We start from the raw sequence: 22,194 nt of genomic DNA on the forward strand, positions 1-22,194 counted from the left end.
CATGATGAAGGCGCTTTAAAAATCCCAAAGGTTTGGGGTTCAGGGAACTTCTGGGTTAGTGAACATGTGGAGGTGCTGGGAGAGTGGCTCATCTGAAGAGGGTTTGGGGAGCTCCACGCCTCTTCCCACATACCTTGCCTTAGGCATCTCTTCCACTTGAATGTTCAACTCTATCATTTATCATATCCGTTTCATAATAAACTGGTACATAGTAAGTGAACCGTTTCTCTGAGTTCTGTGAGCTGCTCTAGCAAATTAATCAAACCTAAGGAGGAGGTCCTGGTAACCTTTGATTTGTAGCTGCTTAGTCAGAAGCACAGATAACAGCCTGGACTTTCAACCAGCATCTGAAGCGTGAGGGGGGCAGTCTTGTGGGACTGAGCCCTCACCCAGTGGGATCTGACTCAATCTCCAAGTAGATAGTGTCAGAATTGAGTTAAATTGTAGGACACACAACAGGTGTCACAGAATTGCGTGGGGTGGGGAAAGTGCCCATGTATCTGGTGTCAGAAGTGTTGTGTGTGTGGTTGTTGTACAAGAGGAAAGGAGAAACACAGCGATGGTGTAGGTTTTCTTTACAGAGACTTAAAAGCTAAGACTTCAATTCATCTTTGGGTTCTTTACTTTTTATTTTTTTTAAAAGATTTTATTTATTTATTTGAGAGAGAGAACGAGATAGAGAGAGAGAGCATGAGAGGGGGGAGGGTCAGAGGGAGAAGCAGGCTCCCTGCTGAGCAGGGAGCCCGACGCAGGACTCGATCCCGAGACTCCAGGATCATGACCTGAGCCGAAGGCAGTCGCTTAACCAACTGAGCCACCCAGACGCCCTGGGTTCTTTACTTTTTAAATATAAAATCTACCCACACAAAATTTTTAAAGCTAAATCTTTTATTTTTCCTTCTACAGTTGTTTGAATCATTATGAAAGATGATCTAAATTAGTTGTAGGCAGGCAAGGCTAGAGCTCCTGAAATGTGCATTAAAAAGAATTTACTGACTGTGTTGCTTTGGGTTACAAAAATCAGATTCATGTTGTTGGGGCAAAATATTTGACAGTAAGGTTTTTGATCTGTATCTTGTTTCCCTTAGTATCTCCAGAGTCTGGAAACTCATAGGCAATTTATAAATATTTGTGGAATAAGTAATTGAAACTTGCAAAGATTCAGCAAGGGGGCAGGGTAGAGGTGAACATGTGTAATAGGAGAGAAGACGTGTCAGTTTGAGAAGGATAGCAAGTAAGGACAACCTCACCAATAGGAATTAGAGTCAATATGAATTAGAGTTTCTTTCTGTCCCTTTCCAGGTTCAGTGTTGGAATGAAAAAGAAGTGTTCTTTCTTGCTTGCTTTGCACCTTTCTTTCTCCACTAACTGGTACTCCATTCATTACCTAAAATGAATAAAACTACCCAACTTCAGGAAGGATCCTTAAATGGCTGGGGTGTGTTAAGGATCTAGTCAGTTGAGAACTATCCTCATTTGGTCAAGGTAGTACTGATGGTGGGCTGGGAACTTTGCAGAAGGCTCAGGGGTGCTGCAGCTCCCATCGGGGGGGAAGAGCACACGGCAAGGCAGGAGAAGGTAGGTAGAAATGTTGTATTTGACAAGACCCAGCAAAGGCAACAATGTTTTTACCTTTGATGTACTTCATTTGTTAATCTATGTGATCAGATCAATCTAAGTGACTATCTTTTAATTTTTAAAAACAAATCTATTTTGTATAGTTGTATACCTGTGAATAGAGGGACAAGAACCATCAACAGAAGGACACATATTTTAAGTTACTCTTCCAGTGGTAAAGGCTCTTTGTATAAATCAATAGAGAGAACATTTATGCCCATTTTATAGGAACTGAAGCATAATTTTTATGCTTTCATTTATGATAGAGGTTTATAGTCATTATAATTTTGATTTTTATGCCAGACTCTTTGTCTTATATATGGATATATGGATTTTTTGCTGCCAAGGCCTTCTTCAGGAACAAAAATCCCCCATTATAACATATGAGAAAATATGATCTGCTCTGTAATGTACTTCATGTGCAATTTCCATGGGCAGACCATGGCCCTTAGTAAACACAATACAACTGTAAAATATTTCTTGATTATTTTCCAGTGTTTAGCCTTAGCCAGAAATGTAGGAAGGAAAAGGTGGACAATCTTTAGGGTGATTTAAATGCTTGAAGTTATGGTTCTCAAACTTAATATGCACAAAATCACCCGGGTAGCTTGTGAAAATTGTAGATTACCAGACCTCACCACAAGAGAGTTTAAGTTGAGAATTCTAGAATGTGACCTGGGAAAATGCATTTAATAAACAGTCCAGTTGATTCTGCGCATGTTGTCTTAGGCCACGCACTGAGAAACTCCGGCTTAAGAGAATGTAAATACTTACACGGTCTATGAACCACAAGCAGAAAGCAGGAGAGATCCATTCTCTGGCATGAATGCCACAGTCGATCCATATGGCATTTTTGGCTGTTTGTTCTTTCCTAGAAACCTGTCCAAAGAAAACCCACAACAATAACAAGAAGCTTCAGGATAATCCTTCCATTTATGTAGTGCTTATATTTAATTCTTGCAACAAATCTGTGAAACACGCATTATTCTCTACATTCCTTTGAGGGTTTTCAAGGGACATTAAAAGCTGGTGAGATTAAAAGATACTAGTTAAAGTCACATAGCGGGTGAGAATCAGGATTGACATTTGCACTCAGGACCTTTGATTTAGAGCCCTCTTCGTTCTTCCACAATTGCTTAGTCATACCAGAGTTGCACGTGGAAGTGTAGAAATAAAGACCAGAGCACTAGTACTTCAGCTGTATCTTGACACCTTCTGTGAGGTAAATAGGTATGTGTGGCGTGGGCAGCTTTCTGTAGGAGACTGGAACAAAGCAAGGTTTGGGGAAGGGAAGCCAGTGGTGCTGAAGATAAACTTGGACTCCCTCACCGTTTTTCCCAGCGTGCATACTTTTTACGTATAGACTATTTCCTCATTGCCCACAGAAAAAAGCACACATTTAAGTTCACACAAACTTTTTACCACCAGGTGTGGGGACAGAGGCCTTGTTTTGATTCATTGTATGGGGAGCTAGTGCAAGCTGCCAATTCTGGAATAAGAGCTCCTAATCTGTCCTCAGTGATAGACTTTGGTGCCTTCAGAAGTGTTCTCAAAAACACCTCCACACAAAATGAATCCTGGTTCATTTGCTTTTAAAAATTAGTTTCAACACAATTAGGGTATGGAAGGGAGGGAGAAGAGTATTATAAAATTAAACAAATATGTGGAGTTGAAATTCCAAAACAAGAAAAGGAGAGAGTTAAATTTTTATTGCCATTCACCAGCACTCAGGGAAGTTTGTTCTTAACTGACCTGGAGCTAGAGATAATCCAGTAAGAAAGCAAGGGAGAAAATCAAAGGGCATTGGCTTCAAAGAGTAAAATAGTACACAGAGGAGAACTATGTGGCTGCTTTAATTTACTCAATTTAAAAGAAAATCTTGAGTTGTCTGGACTAGTTGCCTGACTCAATTTTCTGTCTAACGGTGTCAAGCAAACTCTCTTGGTACCGGTCCTGACACTGGGAAGATGAAGGAACCCCAGAGACTCCCATCATGTGCATGTTCTTGGTCAAGTAAGACTGGAACTAAGGCACGCAGGAAACATGATCTTCTAATGTGTAAATCTGGGTCCCAGAAACACAAGTTCTGAAGAGCACATACATTACAGCCAAAAGCAAACGGCATGGGTAGGTAGACCACAAATGCATGGATCCAATTTGATGGACCAACTCAGCTGTCAAGAAGACCTGATGTTTCATCTACCTTGAGTTTGCACTGCAGGTTCTTGTCAAAACAAATGAAAACCCAGGAACCCCGACTCGAAATCTTATCTTTGGCTGACTAAAGAGGCTCACCTCTCACGATTTAGATAGATAATGTTGGGAAACTATACGTAAATTAAATGTTATTAAGTCAAAGGTATTTTTCTGATGCCTACTTTTTTCCTAGAACTTCTTTCTAATTATTTGGGTGGGGGGCAGGGGGAACTGCTAAAAAAAATGCAGAATTAGAAATTAACAGCAGGAATTAGTATGGTTTCATGGCTCCCAAAAATTCTTTCTTTGGCCGTATTCACAGACCTTTACTAAGGCAAATTTATTCAACTAAAAGTAAATAACCAAATGGACAGGGATTGGAACAGAAGCTATCATATCAACCCTACTGCCAAGGCCCCCAACATTGCCCTGGTTCCTATCTTACCCTGGGTTTGACTGTTCAGCTCTTTCTTTGGTTCCAAAAATTACAGCAGTATCAGTGTTTGTCTAACAAAAGATTCCTCTTCATTCTCCTCCCTGCCAGGTAAGCCAGTCAGAGGTGGTGGTGGTGAGAGTAAATAAAGTACTTGAAAAATAATCCAGATGGCTCTGCTCCTTTTATGAAGGTAGCCACCAAAGCTTAGGAAGGTTAAATAGCTTATCTATGTCCCATAGACAGAGTAAATTCTAAAAATAGGGTTTTCACTGTTACACCAACACTGCATTAGTAAAGGAAAGAATGTAAGGGTAATAACCAATCCCCAAGTAGCTGGATATTAAAATTGAGGAACACTTGTAATACAAATATTTCCATAGCTCAAAGAAAAAAATCCAAGTTATAATAAGCAGCAGTGGAGAATTAATACATTCTCCGAAGTTGAGAGATCAGTGACTCTCCCCACAACACACCTTTAAAACATAAAGTGGGTACTTCTCGTATGAGGATCCAATGTGGATTTTTTCAACCATTTCAGGATAGTTCTTAGTTATGGCTTCCATCCAAAAGTAGATCTATCAAAAGAGAAACCAGCAGTCAGTCACAGAGCAAGTTCAAAGCATTTCCCTGGCCAAAGGGAGCAGACAATTTTTTCAGGGCAAGGCAATCCCTTTAAAACCTTTGTACAAAGAAAGAATAAGGAACCAAAGCAAGCTGGGGCTGGGTGTTTCTTCTGCTGTTTAGGAAAATCAGTAAAATTAAAGTTTTCAAAAGTATCAAGGTTTAGAGAAAGGGTAGAAGAGTACTAAGAAACTTACGACAAAGTAGGAAAAGTTAATCTTTAGAGTAGATCTCCTGAAAGTTATTTTTAAAAGCTCATCATTTCGAATCCCTGCCTCCGTGTGTGAAATCCTCTTTACCATTCATTCCTGAGTTCACTTTTCTATGGGACTTTTTTTTTTTTAATATTCACTTTTCAAGAGTAACCTAAGGAAATCCTGGGCACTATCTTTGCACAGGATAAATAGCAGTGCCATTGTTTCCCACTAGAGACCTGTGTACTCACAACAAGATGTGTAAAATGAGAGGAGGCAAAGGGGAGGACAATCTGGAGGGAAAACATTTTCTCCGAGAAGTGTGATTCAGGACCATTCTCCTGGCTGGAAGTCTAGTGGTACTGGTGATTCTGTCGAGATTACAGTGGGAGGACAAAACAAAACCTCCTGGCCCTGACTTTAGGCTAGTGGCCACTTCAAAGCAGGGTTTGAATGTGGGAGGGAAGAGGTCTCGGCAGAATAGAGACAAGGGAAGAGAGATAAAGGAGGGGGGTGCAGTTTTAAGCTTCCCCATCAATCAGCCAAGCACATTGATTCTAGAAGGAGACTGAGTTCTGGTTTAACTGGAAAGGAACAGATGTTTTTGAAGATTAAATAGAAAATTGATTCTTATTTCTTAAGTCTTAGATGTCTTAAAAACATGGATATGGTCCTTAATAGTTTCTGGGCACCTAGCCAAAGATGATAAAAATACTTATATTAAGCAATAGAGCAGCATACTCCTATGAAAGGAAAAAAGGTATCGAGGGATTTTTATTACTTGGAGCGTACTACATAAAAAGAAAGTCCTCCAAAGAGTTTACCCTTTCAACTAACAAATATGGGGATATGGTTCTTAGAGTATTACATGAAAGCTCACACCAATCAACTGAGCCCCAGCATCTTTCTCAGGTTCCCTCTAGAAAAATTGGAACCTGTGGGCGCCTGGGTGGCTCAGTTGGTTAAGCGACTGCTTTCGGCTCAGGTCATGATCCTGGAGTCCCGGGATCGAGTCCCGCATTGGGCTCCCTGCTCGGCAGGGAGCCTGTTTCTCCCTCTGACCCTCCCCCCTCTCATGTGCTCTCTCTCTCTCTCATTCTCTCTGTCTCAAATAAATAAATAAAATCTTTAAAAGAAAAAAAAAGAAAAATTGGAACCTGTAAGAACTGATAGAAAAAAAAAATCAACTTTTTGATTAAAGTACAGGTGGTGAAAGAATAAAATACAGGTGGTGGTATTATTATTATTATTAGTTTAAATAGATTCCTCCTAAGGGGAATAAAATGCACTTGTTTACAGTGCGCTAAATGTAAGTGTATAAATTCCTTTAATTCAGTGAGATAATGTTGCCATTATTCAGTAAGAGTACAATCAGGGTAATGGTCCAAAGAGACATGATTAATTGGATTGTTAATTTTTTTGTAGCAGTTTCAATAAAAAGGGCCCTATTTTTTATTTCTTGTTATTCCTTAGCATGCAGTATTGCTGCTAACAGTTAGAGATACTCTTAGCTGTGGACAAACAGCCTGCTTAGAAGCAGTTTACTAAATATGATGCAATCTTCTCAGGGCAGATATCTACAAGAGGGTAAGTTACCACCATATAATCAACCTAATCATGATTTTTTTTTTATCCTCTTCCGCTAATTATGTTTCTTTAATAATATCCCATGGTTGAAATGGCAATGCTAATTAAATGAAAATAGTAATTTTGGAGAGAAATGTAATGGCTTACTTCATTTAGTGGGTGATACCGTTCATAGTATGAGGAGGAAGTCCGGGGGGGTGACCGTGTCATTGAGAGTTTGCTGTTGGATAAGATCTTTCACTTCTTCCACCAAGATTCTGGGGACAAAACAGAGGGAGAGCTGATTTCCAAACAGGACTCTTATTTTCCCATGGCCCATTGCAGGCACAACAACAGGTGAGCATGGGGAAAAATCATGGAGAAATCGAACAAGCAAAAGTTCATCAAGGTGCAAACAATAACCCAGAACATTGTAGTAAGCTGAAATTCACAAACCTTCTTGGGAGACCCCACATGGGTGCTAGAGAGAAAGTGGCTCCTACATGGTATGTTTTCAGGGCCTCCAAAAGCTCACCCTTTCCCCACCATTACCAACATTCCTTGATTGTGATTCATCAGTGTCTTTAATGTATAGATTAATGGACAACTTTCTTAAATCCAGAGTAACTTTGTATTATTCTGGTTTTAGTTAAGGACCAAGGAGAAGCAGAAAGCCTTTTCTTTTTGTTTTTCATTGTGACAACCGTTGATCTATACCAGATGTTCTGCATAGCCAAAGATGATCAGATCTCTAGAGAAACAGAAGCACAGGGAAAGGGAAGGTACTGGAAAGTCATCTTGTTTAATTCTCTTCAGAAGTACCCCCTTGTTAACTAGGCAAACATTGTAACTGAATTAAGCTGTTCCTTCACTCGGGATGAACAGTTTGAAAGTTAGCTATCATTTTAATATCATTTTCCTTTTTCTTTAAGGCCAACAGATAAAAGCCAAGGCTTTGACATCAGAAGAGTCTGAGTTCAACTCTTAGCTCTGCTATGTTCTATGTGGTATGATCTTGCGAAATTCCTTTGTGAATATGAAACATTTTTCCATCTGCATAATGAGGATAGTATCTCTCTCACAGAGTTAAATTAAGAGTTAAATGAAGCAATGTATATAAAGGCTCAGCACAGTCCCTGGAAGGCAGTAAACACCTATACCATATTATTAATAATTATTATAGTGGGGGCGCCTGGGTGGCTCAGTTGGTTAAGCTTTGGCTCAGGTCATGATCCCAGGGTCCTGGGATCGAGCCCCGCATCAGGCTCCCTGCTCCTAGGTAGGCCTGCTTCTCCCTCTCTCACTCCCCCTGCTTGTGTTCCCTCTCTCGCTGTCTTTCTCTGTCAATTAAATAAATAAAATATTTTTTAAAAATAATTATTATAGCACATTATCCAAAGGCTGCCCATTGATACACAGAAGAGAGCATGGCCTCCAGGAAGTCCTAGGGTAGCTTGTGGAAGACCCGCTCTTGGGCAGTGGATGCAGGAAGGAGACATTGGATAGGAGAATCCAAGAGGAAGGGACATGGAGTCTGAACAGAAATTGCCTCTGATACAGTGTTTCATTTAGGGCCAGACATTCAAGAATGTTCACTGGCCTTGTGAAGCAAGGAAGGAAGCCAAATCCCCTTTAGCGCTGCTTTTTCAAGAGATACCACAAAACCTAGTAAGGTGAATGACAATTTTGCTCCCCAGGTCTAGGCACAGAGTAGAAGAACTACAAGAAGGAAGGAATAAGGAGGAACTCTAAGAGGCTCCTCAGATCGCTGAGTCTGAGGCATTTTCAGATAAGGGACCTAGATCTTGAGAGATTAAACCACTTGTCCAAGGTCACAGAGCTAGCCACTGGGGCCTCATCACCAGTCCACTTTAGAGATTTCCATGTTGCCATGTTCAACGTGTTTATTTTTCCGGGAAGCAATTATACCGTCTGCTAGCAAAATACATCATAGGTGCTTATAATGGCTACTCAATAAATATTGAATGATGCCTACCTGAATTGAATTGTGCTGTCATGTAAATGGGCTTTCACATTGTTTACATCAGACTCACTCACAAAAAAATGGACTTCCTTCTGCTTCTTAATAAATTCAGCTGTTACTGGCTGCCAGAGAACAATCTGCATTTTCAAGGGGCAAAAAATGAAAACAAAAATGGTTGCTTACGTCATTCTCATCTGTAGCGAAAGCCATAAGAATGTGTCCCTAGGAGAAATGAAAAAGACATTTCCTGGCCGCTGATAACCAGTCACTATTCACACACGTGGCAGTGTAAACATTTATCTTGCAGGGGGCTTGTTTTATTCTTCTCTGTAACCCCAGTTGCTAAAGAGGGCCTGGAACATATAGGGCACTCAATAAATATTTGGTGAGACAAGAATAAATGAGTGAATGAATATATTTTTGACCCAACTATAAAGCTGGCTCTGTATGTCAGATGTGTAAAGAAGAAATGCACTTCTGTCTAGAAAGTCAATTAAGTGTTGATTTTCTTTAAAAAAATTCCATGTCCTTGATATTATTATCCTTCAGTATTCCTTTTCTTTAATCTAATTATGGACTTTGGGCAATGCCTTTCAATAATACTTACACTTTTTTCTGTTTTACTGGGCTTTTTCCAAGCACTCTCACACCCATTTCCTTTGACCATTATAATTATACTTTGCTATGGGCTAGCAGGTGTTATTATTTCCATTGTTATTATTTCATTGGAAATAATGAAGAAATTAATGCTCATAGCCAACTTGTCTAAAATCATACACGTAGGAAGTGGCAGAACAAGAACTCTGATGCTTCCTCTGGTGGTATGTCCTCTGGCCGTGGTGTGGTGGCCATGAAAACGCACCGCTCAGTTCTGTTGAGAGGAGCACAGTTGAATGCCCTTCCCAGCCCCTGTACCTCTTGGTCCACTGGAGACTGAGGCCAAGCTGCCCTAGGGCTACAGCCAGCCACTGATTGAGCACCGAGGGCATATTCTTGTAGGCCCATTTCTGCAAGATCTGGGTTTCCTCTTCCAGGTAGCTTTGGCCTAAGGACGCACCACTGGTCCAGCCAAACCTTCATCAGAACTACCCTAGAGAACCTCCATTTCTGCACAAGCGTCAGAGCTGCGTCATGGTCTGAAAGTGCCCCCTACCATCTTTAGCTTCCTCCTCTTCATCCATCACAAGCATTCCCCTCCTAGTCCATCCCTGGCATCTTTGTTTTTTTTTAAGATTTTATTTATTTATTTATTTATCTGAGAGAGAGAGAGAGAGAGAGAGAGAGATGGTGAGAATAGGAACATAAGCAGAGGGAGTATGAGAGGGAGAAGCAGGCTTCCTGCTGGGCAGGGAGCCCGGTGCAGAGCTCAATTCCAGGACCCTGGGATCATGACTTGAGCTGAAGGCAGATGCTTAACGACTGAGCCACCCAGGCACCCCCTTCCCTGGCATCTTTAATCTGGTTTTGATGTCTGCTTCTTGGAGAACCTTAACTGACAAATAGGGAGACATCAATTTTCTACCATGACATTTTGTAACTCTTGTCAGCTTTCTACACATTAAGCATTCTGGGGAGATGGGTCCCAGGCATGAAGATTTTAATAAATGTTCCCTTGTGGTTTGATACTTATTCCTTTTACAAACCATTGTTTTATAAACAAAGTTCTATTGGACTTCTGTTATCACAACATCTTTGTAAGTACACACTTTAATTCCCAAAGTACAATTGTTACGAAATTGGCTGAAAAGCCAATAGCACAAATGAAGAAGTTTTGATTTTAGCAACCAGCAAAATCATGTGATGATGGGAAGGGCGAGATGGCTATAAGAAGAGGGGTTTAAGGGCGCCTGCATGGCTCAGTTGGTTAAGGTCTGACTCTTGACTTTGGCTCAGGTCATGATCTCAGGGTCGTGAGATCGAGCCTTGTGTCACGCTCTTGGCTGGGCATGGAGCCTGCTTAAGATTCTCTCTCTCTCTCTTTTTCTGCCCCTCCCTCCTGCTCGCTCTCTATTTCAAAAAAAAAGGGGGGGTTATACCAACTATATGTAATTCAGACAACATATGAGAGAACATCGTACACAAAAGTCACACCTAGTGAGGCTAACATACAGTTGATCCTTGAAGAATGTGGGGGTTAGGGGAGCCGACTCCCATGCAGTTGAAAATCTGCATATAACTTTTGATTTCCCCAAAACTTAACTACTAACAGCCCACTGTTAACTGGATCCTTACTGATAACATAAACAGTTGATGAACATGTATTTCATGTGCTGTATGTATTATATACTGTATTCTTATAATTAAACTAGGGAAAAGAAAATGTTATTAAGAAAATCATAAGGAAAATACATTTACAGTACTATACTGTATTTCTCAGAAAAAACAAACAAACAAACAATCTGTGTGTAAGTGGATCCCCACAGTTCAAATCGGTGTTATTCAAGGGTCGCCTGTAAAGATAAATGAAGGAGAATTTACCTCGTATGTTGTAGTAAGATTCTGCAGAATCTGAACTTGCCTGGAGGTTCTAGGAAGAGCAGATAAAACCTGGCCACTGGGAAAAAATAACACAGAATTTTGATGTTAAATAAAAAAGTGAAAATGAGATAAATTATACTGGGAGGGGCTTCTAGGTAATTGTGAAAAGGAAACAAACTTTAAATGGTAAAAGAGGATCTTGCTACAGACTAAGTGTTAAAAAGAGAACATGCACTTTCTCGTTCTTTCTGCTCCTGAGCACCTGCCAAATCAATAACTCTGTTGAATGGGAGTGCTTACTTCTTTCTTCTCCTTTGTGTGCGTGTGCATACCTGGGTGGTTTTAATTTTAAAAATTAAATATTTGATGCATAAGGGAATATTTATATTAACATTCACTGATTACATAATAATATGAATTCCTGGGAACCCATTATGCCACTTAAGAAATCCGTTACTGGATGTCCTTGAAGCTCCTTGTGTCCTTGTCCCCACTCTGTCTCCCTGCCACACCCCAAAGGTATCCACTACCTTACATTTTCATTTTGCTCATTCCCTTACTTTTCCTCAATAGTATGGATTCTTACATACATGTTTGGATTCTTTAATGTGTAGATTCTTAAGATACCCTTAGATTTGCTTGATTTAACTCTATAAAAATGGTGTACTATATATATCCTCCTGTATCTTATTTTTCTCACTCAACATTGTATTTTCAAGTTTATCATCTGTGTTGAAAAATGTAGCCATAGTCCCCATGTGTTGGAATTTGTCTACAAGTGGAATTGCTATTTCTTGGGGGTACACATATTTTAATTTCAAAGAATAGTACCAAATTATTCCTCAAACTTTTTACACCAGTTTATATTTTCACCAGTAGTGGAAATGATTTCCTATAGCTCCTCCTCCTTGCTAACCCTTGATGCTGCCTGACGTTTTAATTTTTCCAATTGAATGGTTGAATTGAAATGGAATCTTTAATGTAATTTTAATTTTAATTTTCTGACTTACTAATGAGGTACAATTATTTCCATTCAATTATTTTTTGTGACAATCTACTAGTAGAATTTCTTTTTATAATCTAGATACTAACCCTTTGGCAGTTAAATGTATTGAAAATATCTTGTACCAGTTTGTTTCTCTTTTCTCTCTCTGTACAATGTATTTTTAGCCATCATTTCCTTCTAGGTTCGTGCTTTACTGTGTGTTAAGAACTCTTTCCCAATCCCTAGGTCTTAAAGATATTCTCGTGTATTTCTCTTGCCTCTCTTCTTTTTCTAATTTGAATTCCGGTATAGTTAACATACAGTGTTGTATTAGTTTCAAGCATATAATATAATGATTCAACAATTCTATACATTACTCAGGGCTCACCGTGATAAATGCACTCTTAATTCACTTCACCTCTTTCATCCATTCCCTCCCCCCACCTCTGCTCTGATAACCATCAGTCTATTCTCCGTAGTTAAGAGTCTGATTCTTGGTTTTTCTCTCTCTTTTCTTCCTTTGTTCATTTGCTTGTTCAGTTTCTACATATGAGTGAAATCTATGGTCTTTGTCTTTCTGTTTGACTTATTTCACTTAGCATCATACTCTTTAGATCCATCCATGTTGTTGCAGATGGCAAGATTGTATTCTTCTTTATGGCTAGATAATATTCCATTGTATATATATACTGCATGTTCTTTATCCATTTATCTGTTGAGGGACACTTGGGCTGCTTCCATAATTTAGCTATTGTAAATAATGCTGCAATAAACATAAGGGTGGGCACATCTTTTCGAATTAGTGTTTTAGTATTCTTTGGGTAAATACATAGTGGAATTACTGGATCATATGATAATTTTATTTTTAACTTTTTGAGGAACCTCTATACTGTTTTCCACAGTGGCTGCACCAGTTTGCATTCTCACCAATAGCACATGAGGGTTCTTTTTTACCATATCCTCGCCAACACTTGTTGTTTTTTGTGTTTTTTGTTTTAACCACTCTGACAGGTGTGAGGTGGTATTTCACTGTGGTTTTGATTTGTATTTCCCTGATGATGAGTGATGTTGAGCATTTTTTCATGTGTCTGTTGGCCACCTGTATTCTCTGGAGAAATGTCTGTTCATGTCTTTATGCCCATTTTTAATTGGATTATTTGGGGGTTTCTTTGGGTTTCTATTTTTTTGATGTTGAGTTGTATAAGTTCTTTATATATTTCTGATAGTAACCTTTTATCAGATATGTCATTTACAAATATCTTCTCCCATTCCCTAGGCTGTCTTTTAGTTTTGTCTTTTGTCTTTCTTATTTAAGTTTTTAAATCTATTTGAAAATTATTTGTTTGTGTGCAGTGTAAAGAAGGACTTGAGTTCCTTTTTTTCTTCTTAGCGTCATTTGTTAATCATTAATACTTTCCCCAGGGATCAGCTATGCCAATTCTGTCATGTATAAGTTTTCATACTCTTCGGCAGAGACAATGCTGGTTCATCACATCATTTTTTGTTTCTGGGGATACACAAAAAATGCATTTCCCAGCCTTCCCTGTGGTTGTATCGAGACCATGTGCTTGAGTTCTCAACAACGGAAATGTGGGAGGGAGGGGTGTGCCACAGTTAAGAGCAGGTGGGAGTCTTTATGTGCTATGTGGTCTCTTACCCTGGGGCTAGAAGCAAAGAACCCCAAGGAATTGTAATAGGGAAGAAGCCCAGATCTTCAAGTTGGAGGAGAGGACCAGGGAGAGCCGGATGGCTTCATTAATTGATGATATACGTGACAAAGAAACCTGTGTTGTGGCAAGTAAAGCTACTTCAGGGTGCATTAGTTATATAGCATAATCAAGGATTACCCTTACTGATGTGGTGTGGTCTATTTCTTGGATCTCTTTTAAGTTCCATGGATTTACTTGTCTATCTTTGGGCTGATACCATTCATCCATGTGATTGTAGCTTCATATTAAATCTTAACAACCTATAGGACAAGCTCCTGTTTCCCCTCTCCCTTGTCTAGTTCTTTTTAGAGATTTTCTTGGTTTGACATTTTGCTTTTCCAAATAAATTTTAAAAATCAGAGAGGAAAAATGAAACAAGACAAAACCAGAGAGGGAGACAAACCATAAGAGACTCTTAATCTTAGGAAACAAACTGAGGGTTGCTGGAGGGGAGGGGGGTGGGAAGATGGGGATGGGTGATGGACACTGGGGAGGCTATGTGCTGTGGTGAGCGTTGGGTGTTATGTAAGACTGATGAATCACAGACCTGTACCTCTGAAACAAATAATACATTATATGTTAATTAATTGGATTTGAATTTTTTAAAAAATCAGCTTGTTGTGTTCCATGAAAAAAGTTTGGATTTTGATTAGTATTATTATAAATCAATAATTTGGGAGAATTGACATTCTCCTGATTCTGAGTCTCCTTATCATTAATACAATAGATTTGCCTACCAGTTTAGGCATTCTTTTTTTTTTTTTAAAGATTTTATTTATTTATTTGAGAGAGAGAGAATGAGAGAGAGCACATGAGAGGGGGGAGGGTCAGAGGGAGAAGCAGACTCCCTGCCGAGCAGGGAGCCCGATGAGGGACTCCACCCAGGGACTCCAGGATCATGACCTGAGCCGAAGGCAGTCGCTTAACCAACTGAGCCACCCAGGCGCCCAGTTTAGGCATTCTTTAATAACCGTCAAAAATATTTTATAATTTTATCCATAAAAATATTACATATGGGCATCGATGCCTGTGATCTCTAGGTTTACTAAAGGCTAGGTTTATTTGGGCAGTATTAGAAAAAAATACCAATTCGGGATACTCTCAAGAATTTTAATAGGGCCAAAACAAAGTTGGTGACCTAAAGGCTTGTTGGTGATGGGGAGTTTCTACATGAAGTTAGTGAAAAATGAGATTTGTCTTCTCTTAGGAAAACGGGCAGCTCTCTCCAGCCTAATGTGTATTGTTCGTGTTCGTCCTGACCGTTCACCAAACAGCTAGTCACGGAGAACGCGGGCAGGTCACGGCCCTCCAGAAACGGTTTCTGCATTGTGTATGGTTTGGTTTCTTTTACTCACCTGCTTGAACACTTGAATAAACCATTCTCCAGTTTAAAATATATATATATATTGCATATTTTTATTATATTTATTCTAGCAAATTTTTTTCTTTCATAAATAGTGATTTTTAGTATTCCATCTCTTCATTCTTTCTTGTTGAGGCATAGAAATGAAATAAATTTTTAGATATTAATTTTCTATCCAGATCCCTTGGTAGTTTCAACCATTTTAATGTAGATATTTTGGGTTTTTTTCTTTGCAAGAAATCATTACAATTGTACATACTAAATTTTGCTTCTTTCATTTCAAAGCTTGTAGAATTTTTTTTTCTTGCCTGACTGTATTGACCAGGACCTGCAGTACAGTGTTGAACGGAAGTGGAAATAAAATGCATGATGCATAATTTTTAAGAAAATGTTATAATGTTTCACCATTAGAATGCTTGTGGCAGGGTTTTATAGGTGCCTTTTATCAGGGTAAAGAAGTTTCCTTCTACTCTCTGCTATGAGTTTTTATAAGGAATGGATGTGGATTTTATCCTATGTTTTTATGAGGTGAGCACCTTGTTTTCTAGTTTCATCTCTTAATGTGATGAATTACATCAATAGATTCTTTTTTAAGTAGACACCTGGTTTAATTTGTTTTCTCACCTTTGCTTTGTAATATTTCTTTCTACCTTATAATGCTTGCTGGGGCCATAAGGGATGCTCAGCAATTCTTGCAAAGCCAAGGTTTGGATTGACTTTATTTTTACATACCACCTAATCAGAAAGGAAAGAATTTCTTAAAAATTATTCTCATTCTTGCAGCTCTCTATCCATTTTGCAGGTAAGGGAGATTTGGATAAATAGAGAATGGAGGCAGTGAGGTGAGGAATTGCAGATATATGTGGAATCTGTTAACAACAATGGCATTCTCAAATTTCTAGTATGCCTCGAAGTAATGATTTTATTTACATTAACATTAAGCTATATTGGTGGCATTTGCCAGACGGGGCCCATTTTTTAACTTAAAGAAGTTTTTCTTTTATTTTTAGATAAATATTATCCTTGAAATGTGGGTTAAATATTTTTTTTGATCACAAAGAAAATGTTTTGCTCTTTCTTTATTTAAAACTAATCTTAGCAGGCGCCTGGGTGGCTCAGTTAGTTAAGTGTCTGCCTTGGGCTCAGGTCATGATCTTGGGGTCTTGGGACCCCATTGGGCTCCCTGCTCAGCGGGGAGTCTGCTTCTCCTTCTCCTACTGCCCCTCTCCTCTGCTCATGCTGTCTCTCTCTCTCTCAAATAAATAAATAAAATCATTTAAAAAGTTTAAAAAAAATAAAACTAGTCTTAGACTTTGGGGTGCCTGGGTGGCTCAGTTGGTTGAGTGTTTGACTCTTGATTTCATCTCAGGTCATGATCTCAGGGTTGTGGGATCCATCCCCACATTGGGGTCTGCACTGGTCATGGAGCCTGCTTGAGATTCTCTCTCTCCCTCTCTCAAAACCAAAACCAAAACCAAAACAAAACAAAACAAAACTAATCTTAGATTTTGCTCTTAGTCAAGATGGAGAAACAAGGACTAGGTTTACTCTCCTGCCAGAAATAAATAAAAAACTGGACTCTCTCTCTCTCTCTCTCTCTCTCTCTCTGTCTCTGTCTCTCTCTCTATATATATATGCACTTAAAAATTGAATATCAGCAACATGATGACTAGATACAACATTGTATCCTAGATTAGATCCTGAAACAGAAAAAGAACATTAGTGGAAAAACTGATGAAATCCAAACAAAGTCTGGAGTTTAGATAATAGTAATAGTGTTAACAATGTTGGATTTTTAGTTTTGACAAATATAACATGGTAATGTAAGATGCTAACAGTAAGGGAAACTGAGGAACTCTCTGTAATATCTTGCAACTTTTCTGTAGATCTAAAATTATTCCAAATAAAATTTTTATTAAAAAAATGTAACAAGAGCTCTGGAAGTGCAAAAGAGGTTATGACAACTTATGCTTGTCATTATTAGCAAAGGCATTATGGAAGAGATGATTGGGTAAGTTAGAGTGTGGAAAGACCCTGTGGCAGGAGACAAAAAGGCACTGTTGGGGAAATAGCAAGCTGTTCCTTGTTGCCAAGTGTAGGATGGGATAGTAGCTAGACAGAAATTAATTGGAAAACTTATTTTCATCCTCCTCTGGAGAAGGCTTTGAATGCACATTGAGAAATCTGGTCTTTATCTTGTAGGCAATTAGGAGTTAAGAAAAGGACATTACTTGTGATTTATAAGAATAACTTTGACAGCAGAATGGAGGGTGGTTTTATTTTAGAAATCCTAATTAAAAGATTTAGATTCTGGAAATAAGTCTACGGAGACTTGATTTTCAGAAGAGGGAAAGACCAGCTCACAGAAAAAAGAGACTAGGAAATTTTATGTCCATCCCTGGTACAGTGTTAGTGTACATTATTCAACCAGTGCTTGAAGAAATATATTAAAGGGTAGGTACTGCGATCATTCATAGTAACCTGGAAACCACATGAATGCTTCTCAGTAACAGAATTGTTGAATGATGGTGATGTCTGCACATTCTGGAATGTTTTGTAGTCCTAAAGAATGAGTTAGATTTATAACAGTTAACTTGCAGGAGACTTACATGACATTCTAAGAGAAAGAAACAAGATATGGAGAAGTCTATAAAATATCCCATTTTTGTGAAAAAAAATATATTAGAAAAAAAAAGGAAAATTACATGTGTTAAAAGCAGGAGAAAAGTGATGAATGAATAAGCAGCACATAGTTAACATTGATTTGGATGGTGGGGGATGGCCATTGAAAGACTGGGTAGGTGAGAGAAGTGGGGGGGAGGTAATAAGATTGTTTTTTAAAAGAAAGGACTCTACAGTTCCAATAGAAGATCTGATATTCAACAAATATAAAATTATACAAGGGTGTATATAAATGTATAGAGAAACACAGGAAAGAATGATCACCAAAACGTTAATGATGTTTTCTCAGGGTGATGAAATCTCGGTGTTTTTTCTCCCCAATTTTATGCCTTTCCGTATTACTAATTAACCAAAAAAAGCTCTTATTTTATTTAATCAGGGGGGAAACTATTAAAATGTTACTCTAACTGTGAAAAAACCACTGCCAAGCTTCTTATACTGCTGATGACCCTTTTGCTAGAACATTCCTTGTTGTTTTTAAATGTTCTCTGAGCCCATCAGGGGAGTATAGTGGGTTTTCTAGTCTTTCATAGTATTTTCATTCTAGCATGTCCTGTTCTAAAAATTTTTTTTATTTTTTCTTTCACCATCTGCCATAATAGCTCTGGCATTTCTAGTTCACTAAATGTAGGCCACTGTTTTTTCCAAGCTTCCAAAAAAAAAAAAAAAAAAATCCTAGCAGCAATTAGCACCACCTCCCAAGGATCTAACTAGAATGTCAAATCCTGTATCTTGGGTGAGTGTACCTCTTTGGAGATATAATCCCTCTCCTTTATTAACATACTCAGCACTTGTGCCACCAGATTATGTCATGACTTAACCCTAGCTACCAGTTACGAGGGTAGGAGGAGAGGTGGGAGTAGATTCTGAGGGCTGAAAGTAAGAGATGACATTACAGAACTGAGCTCTCCCATAGCAATGGGGGTGACGAAATCGTTATACAATAGAAGCCAGGTGGCAGTGTTTCACCATCCTTGACAAGTTGGGCCCAGAAGAACATGATCCACAGAAAGCTATAGAGTTAGTTAAAAGAACATAGAGTTCTCAGGGGCAAGATAAATGGCAGCCAACAAAAGCATTGTTCAATCTTTACAATCGAAATAAATCAAGGATGAATATGAGAGAAGCTAAGGACAGCTATCCCAATTAAGAGTCACAATCCATTGCCCAGTTTCCAGATGTAGGTTCTTAGACCCAGAATTTCTTTCCTGAAGTGGGGAGGCGAGGCCCCCAAGGAAAGACCCTGCAACAGTATAGAAAGGGTATATGATCATTACTTCCTCTGTCCCTTCCCAAAGCAACCTATGAAAATGTACTCAGGAACTCTGCACACTGGAGAAAGGGGAATACTCGATCATTCTGAGGTCTTTTGGATGCAGGGTCCAAGCTGACACTGACACCTGGAGATCTGGAGTGCTAGTCTAGGTCCAGCTCTTGGTGGAGGCACTGGGTCTATGGACCCACCAATGATCATATCCCTGGTCCCCAAATGTAAAACTGAGATGGACATACTTGGTAATTGGTAGAACCCCCACATCAGTTCCTTGCCTGTAAAGTAAGAGCTATCATAGTGGGAAAAGCCAAAAGATGAAGCCCTCACCCTCAGCCAGGAGAAGGAAAAAAATCCCAAACAAACCAAGAAGCATTCTGGGCGAAATGGCAGATATTAGTGCCACCCTTAAAGACCTAAAGATGCAAGGGTGGTGGTTTCTACAAATCCACTTTAAATTCATTAGTCTGGCTTTCACAAAAACCAGATGGGTCCATAGTGGACAGCTAATAATGAGCAAGGTGGGGATACCAAGGCAGGCTCATTACTGAAAGATGGTGGGGAGGGGCTCTTCGGATGGATGACATTAGCTCAAGAACCGTCTTATCAACTTTGCAAAAACTTTCTTAGAACTGCACTACAATCTAAGACCTTCTGTGTTCCACCTTCCTTCCTTCCTTTTTTCCTCCACAGGGATTAAACCAGCATTGCAGTTTTATGTCTCTCCGAAGAGCCTCTTCTTGTCCCCTCCTCATTTCTTCTTTTCAAGCATTTTTCTCAATACATCCCTTGTATGTCTAATTCTAACTTGGTGTCTGCTTCTTGGAGGACTAGGGAAGTGGGAAGAAAGTGTGGAGATCTTTGTATCACATTGTAACCCCTAACAGAGAGCACCCACCAAACAACAGGCACTAACTAACTATGTAAACAAAATGATTAGGCAGTTGATGTCAGCCAGCCTCTGTCAACAGTCACCCCAATGCTGGCACAAAGGGCGCGTGAACAGAATAGCCATGATGGCGAGGATGGGAAGTTTTGCATGGCCCAACAGGATGGGTTCTTACTCACCAAGATTGATAGAGCAACTGTTGCTGCCAAATGTCCAACTTGACAGCAATAGAAACCAAAACCAAGCCCTTTAATCAGCACCATTCCACGAAGAGACCAAGCAACCACTTGGGGAGAAGTTGCCTACTTTGGTCCCCTTCCACTCTGGGTCTGGATTTGCCTCTTTTACCTGCAGGGTCTCAACTAATGTTACCATAGCAGGACCTATATAATGTTTGATCCACACAGGATCCCACCTAACACTGTATCCGATTAAGGAATCCACTTTACAACAACGGAGGTGCAGAATGGGCACCTCCATGGGATCCACTGGACATATCACATACCACACCACCCAGAAGCAGCTAGCCACATATAGCAATTAGAATGGATTATCTGAGGTGCTAGCTTGGAAAGGGGCAACATCTTCCAGGATGCAGTTTTAAATCAATAATCATTATATGGTGTGGTGTCTCCACAAGTTAGAATACAGGGTTCCCGGAACCAAGCTGAAGTGGCTTTATTCACTACCATTCCAGGTGAATTAGGGGAATTTGTACTTGCAATCTACAAATATGGCTCTATAAATTTAAAAGTTCTGGTTCCCAGAAGAGGAAAAACTCCCACAGGGGTCATGGCAAGAGTCTTATTAAACTGACTGCTGTTGCAGCTACCCAGTCATTTCAGTCTCCTTGTCCCAAAAGATTATCAGGAAGGAGAGGAGTTATGCTGGAAGGGGTAAGTGACCTTGATCATCAGGAGGATATTGAGGGCTGCATTCACATACAGTTACACTGGCAGGGAAGAATACATTTGGTACGTAGATGATAAACTTAGGCATTCTGTAATACTCCCGTGTCCAATTTTGATGTATATGGACAAATGCAACAGTCATGGCCCAAAAGGACATGGTGATTGGAGGCTCTGACCCTTGAAGGTCGAGGGGCTGGGTCATCTCACCAGGTAAGTCACCTAGACGACGGTAAGCACTGGTGAAAGGGAAGCAGAATGGATTGTAGAAAAGAAAAAAGATGAGTATTGGTTATTGTCTCAAGACTAGGTATAGCTGTGATGGGCTGCAGTTAATCCCACTAATGTTCCTCTTGTGTGTTTCCTCCAGCAAAAGAGAGCAACCAGAATCCAGAGGAGCTGCTCCCAAAGCTTATTTTGGAAGCAGATTGATCTGAGTGGCACAAGGGCTGGACTATAGGAGACGCCATGTTGTGCTGCGCAGGTCCCCATGCAGGAATGAACTCTTGTTTCCCCAGCTTCTGCAGGTGTTGGCTGCGGTCACTCGAGTCCCTTTCTAGGACTTTTCCTTGACTGAAGAAGGACATGTTGCCAAGGTCATGCCCCCTCCCAGGTATAGTCCACCTCCAATGACTAATAAGTATGGGTTATACACTATATATATATATATGTGCCCTTGCCCCAGCGTGGGACAACTTTGCACGGACAACTCAGCTTTAGGGATCCCAGGGCTTCATGTGACTGCGTCATTTTTCAGTTTCTCCTCATCCAGTTCTCTTTCCTTCATTCCTGCACAAATGTTGGTCCCAAGATCGCTTTCTAGGAAACGTCCTACATACAAATCTCTATCTCAGAGCCTGCTTCCTGGGGAAACTAACCCACAACAGATACAGGGGTCTACTATGTGGGATAAAACATGTGAAGTGCTCTATGAGTTTGTATTCTCTGTTATAAGAATACAAAGTCAGAAGTTATTGGGGGCTGAGGTCATCAGAGAATGGAGACACTTTGAGCTGGACTTCTGAGATGGGCAAGATATGGTAAATATAGGGATATTAGACTGAGATAGGTAGAAGTTTGGCAGATGAATTGGAGAAGAAATGGCATAAGTACTGATACGTAAGTGGAAAAGCGAAAGCAGAGCTCAAGGAATGGCAAGTGATCCGGGTGGGCAGGAATATAGGGCTTCTGTTGGGATGTACCAGGAAATAAAAGCAGGATGAATGGGCAGGATGGGATCTGACCACTGAGAGTCTTAAAAGCTGGGGTCAGGATTGCGGCCCTTATTTATAAGGT

At 39.7% G+C, this 22,194-nt stretch overlaps 1 protein-coding gene across 1 annotated transcript in view; it reads right to left on the bottom strand.

Moving 5' to 3' along the window:
• Positions 1–22,194, bottom strand: part of CPB2 (carboxypeptidase B2) — a 63,379-nt gene that overhangs the window by 21,847 nt on the left and 19,338 nt on the right. The window contains 7 exon segments of the mRNA XM_044913594.1: positions 2,392–2,496; positions 4,723–4,824; positions 6,799–6,846; positions 6,848–6,908; positions 8,627–8,751; positions 11,093–11,168; positions 15,774–15,884. Coding sequence (XP_044769529.1) covers positions 2,392–2,496; positions 4,723–4,824; positions 6,799–6,846; positions 6,848–6,908; positions 8,627–8,751; positions 11,093–11,168; positions 15,774–15,884 — 628 coding nt within the window.

This window comes from Neomonachus schauinslandi, chromosome 3 (assembly GCF_002201575.2).
Source record: "Neomonachus schauinslandi chromosome 3, ASM220157v2, whole genome shotgun sequence".
Lineage (NCBI taxonomy): Eukaryota > Metazoa > Chordata > Mammalia > Carnivora > Phocidae > Neomonachus > Neomonachus schauinslandi.